Source organism: Penaeus chinensis, chromosome 12 (genome assembly GCF_019202785.1).
Source record: "Penaeus chinensis breed Huanghai No. 1 chromosome 12, ASM1920278v2, whole genome shotgun sequence".
NCBI lineage: Eukaryota > Metazoa > Arthropoda > Malacostraca > Decapoda > Penaeidae > Penaeus > Penaeus chinensis.
Genome location: NC_061830.1, coordinates 21,258,091 through 21,260,590, shown reverse-complemented (window position 1 = coordinate 21,260,590; position 2,500 = coordinate 21,258,091). Strand labels below are relative to the sequence as shown.

At 43.5% G+C, this 2,500-nt stretch overlaps 1 protein-coding gene across 1 annotated transcript in view; it reads right to left on the bottom strand.

The window, feature by feature from the left end:
• Positions 1-2,500, bottom strand: part of LOC125031046 (protein split ends-like) — a 45,088-nt gene that overhangs the window by 41,594 nt on the left and 994 nt on the right. Inside the window, exon 1 of the mRNA XM_047621471.1 lies at positions 1-2,500. This exon is cut by the window's left edge and continues 1,876 nt beyond it; it is cut by the window's right edge and continues 994 nt beyond it. Coding sequence (XP_047477427.1) covers positions 1-2,500 — 2,500 coding nt within the window.

Sequence of the window (2,500 nt, the reverse complement as noted above, 5' to 3'; positions counted from 1 at the left end):
TCTTCCTTCGTTTTTGGTGTTGTTTCTTTATGTTCTTCGATATTCTGTTTTACTTCATTTTGTTTCGAATCTTCCCTTTTAGTTTGACCTTCCTCCTCCTCTTCTTTGCCTTCTTTAACATATTCTTCTCTTTGTTTTGATTTCTTGCGTCTCTCCAGATTTATCTTTATTTCATGTCTCATCAGATCTGTCTCCTCCTCTTTCTTATATTTCTCTTCCCGTTTTTTCTTCCTCTGAAGCCTTTCCTCTTCAAGCAGTCTTTCTATTTCTTCGTCCTCTTTCTTTTCCTCGTCGGGTTGCTTCGGTGATTCAGCTTCCTTTACGTTCTCATCATTTGTCTCATCCTTATATGTTACTGTCTTGTTGGTTTTACTTTTGTTCAGCGTCTCGGCAATGGTCTTGTTCAGGCTGTTGATGTCCTTCTCCCCTTTAACGACGGGCTTCTCGGGCTTCTCGATTACCCACAGCATCCCGACGTCGATCTCAGCCCCGTCGGGACTTTGTCTGCTCTTGTTGCTCAGATCGGAGACGTCCTTCATATTCTCCTTATTCTTGTCGACGTCAGGCTGTAAGTCTTTGGAGTCCTTGTGTTCTTTGGCATCTTCTCTCAGTTGGCTTATATCCACCACGTGTTCTTTCAACGCGTCTTGTATTGTCTGGATATTTTTCTTTTTCTCTAATATAATGTCTTTCAATTTTGTGATTTCAATTTCACTACCTAGTTTCTGACCTGTCGGGGTTGGTTGGTCAGCAGCCTTCTCTTCTTGACTTTCATTTTTGACATTTATTTCCTCGCATTCATTAGACACCGCTTCGTCAGCTACCTCGGCAATTGTCTCCATATGCCTTATTACATCTTTAGAAAAGCCAATTTCCTCGGTGTCAGTCAGCTGCTCATAATCATCTACGTCGCTGGATTCGTCGTCTGTATATATCGTGTGAGTTTTCATGTAATCACTGATTAATCCCCCCGGGTCGTGGTCAGTACTTCTGCACTCAAAGGAATGTTCTACCTCAGTAGAACCCCCGTTTCCTTCTGAGTCTTCGGAGTTCTCTAAACTGCTCGCGACATTTTGTAAGACGATGCTGACCTTCATATCAACTTCACCTACGTCAACGTCATTATTAAAGCTCTCCTTTCTCTCCGGAAGGACAAAGGTTACTTCGCAGGACTCGTCGCCGGAATCTACTAGAGGTTTGTCGGTACGTTCTTGCAAATGATCTTCCTCAGGCAACGTTTCGGCGGTGTCATATGCTGAATTTTCGACCTCCACATCTACGGGGGACTCGGTTTCCTTTTCCTGTTCTGGCTCCACTGGCTCTTGAGATATCTCGAGCTTCACATCTACAGGAGGCTCAGTTTTCTCTTCTTGTTCTGACTTCACTGTGTCTGGTGATAACTCCTTGTCTTCCAATATGATCATGATTTTCTTCGTGTCTTGACTTTCGTTGTTCTTTTGACCTGTGCTGGAATATTCATCATACTGCAACTTTACGTCATCCGGTACCTTATCTGAAATCGTTTCTTCGAGTCCAGTGCAGTTCTTTCCTTCATCCTCTGTAGTATCTTTTTGCTCTGTCTCCTTCCCAGGTTTCTTCGCCTTCGGGATGAGCGTGTGGTAATGGTCCATTACATAGCTAGATAAAGTATCCATTACTGGTACCGATTCTTTCGGAATTTCATCTGTCTTCTGTACTGCGTGCTTATCCGCGTCAGGAGTTTTGGGAACCACAACGTTAACTTTTTCACCCGTGGATCTTTCTGATATCTGCGTCTTGGCTTCTTGTGTGTGGTCGATCTGCGTGTCCGACTCACAGGACTTTTCTTGAGGCCCAGCAGGAAGACTCACCTGCTGCTCCTTCGTTGCGCTTGCGTCTTCGGCCTCGTGGTTGTCGGATTTACCTGATTTTCGCTTGTTTTTCCTTTTCGTCTTTTTTGGTCTGTTTTCGTTATTTACTGCGATTTCCTCATTATACTCCGTGGGTTTTCCTTTATCACTGGCGTCATTTACTATTTTTTCATTCTCTCTTATAGCCACTTTGCTCTCTGGCTTTTTGTTTTCTTTCTTTGTTGATTTCTGGTAATCAACACTTGCATTCAACTCATCTATTTCAACCTCGTGCTTCTGGGTATGTTTACCAACTGTCGCTCCACTTCTCTTGTCGTCAGGAGTTTCCTTCAGTTTCGAAATGTCACTCTCGCTCTCTGGAGCTTTTTTATCTTTCTGTTGTTTCTCTAAAAGTGCTTGATCTTGTTTTATTACTTTAGGCTTTACCTTTTGCTTTTCAGCTTCATTCTTTTTGTCCTTTGCCTTTTCTTGTTTATTCCTAGTGGGCGACTGGCTGACAGAGAGTAATTTTCGATTTTGGTTCTTGGAGGATTTATTTGGCTGTTCCTTGGACTCCTCCTTTTGTGAAGAACCATCGTTTGCACTGCTGCTCCTGGCTCGATTGCAGTTTCCTGACTCTTGAGAGGCAGGTCGCTTGTGTGTCGACGGCG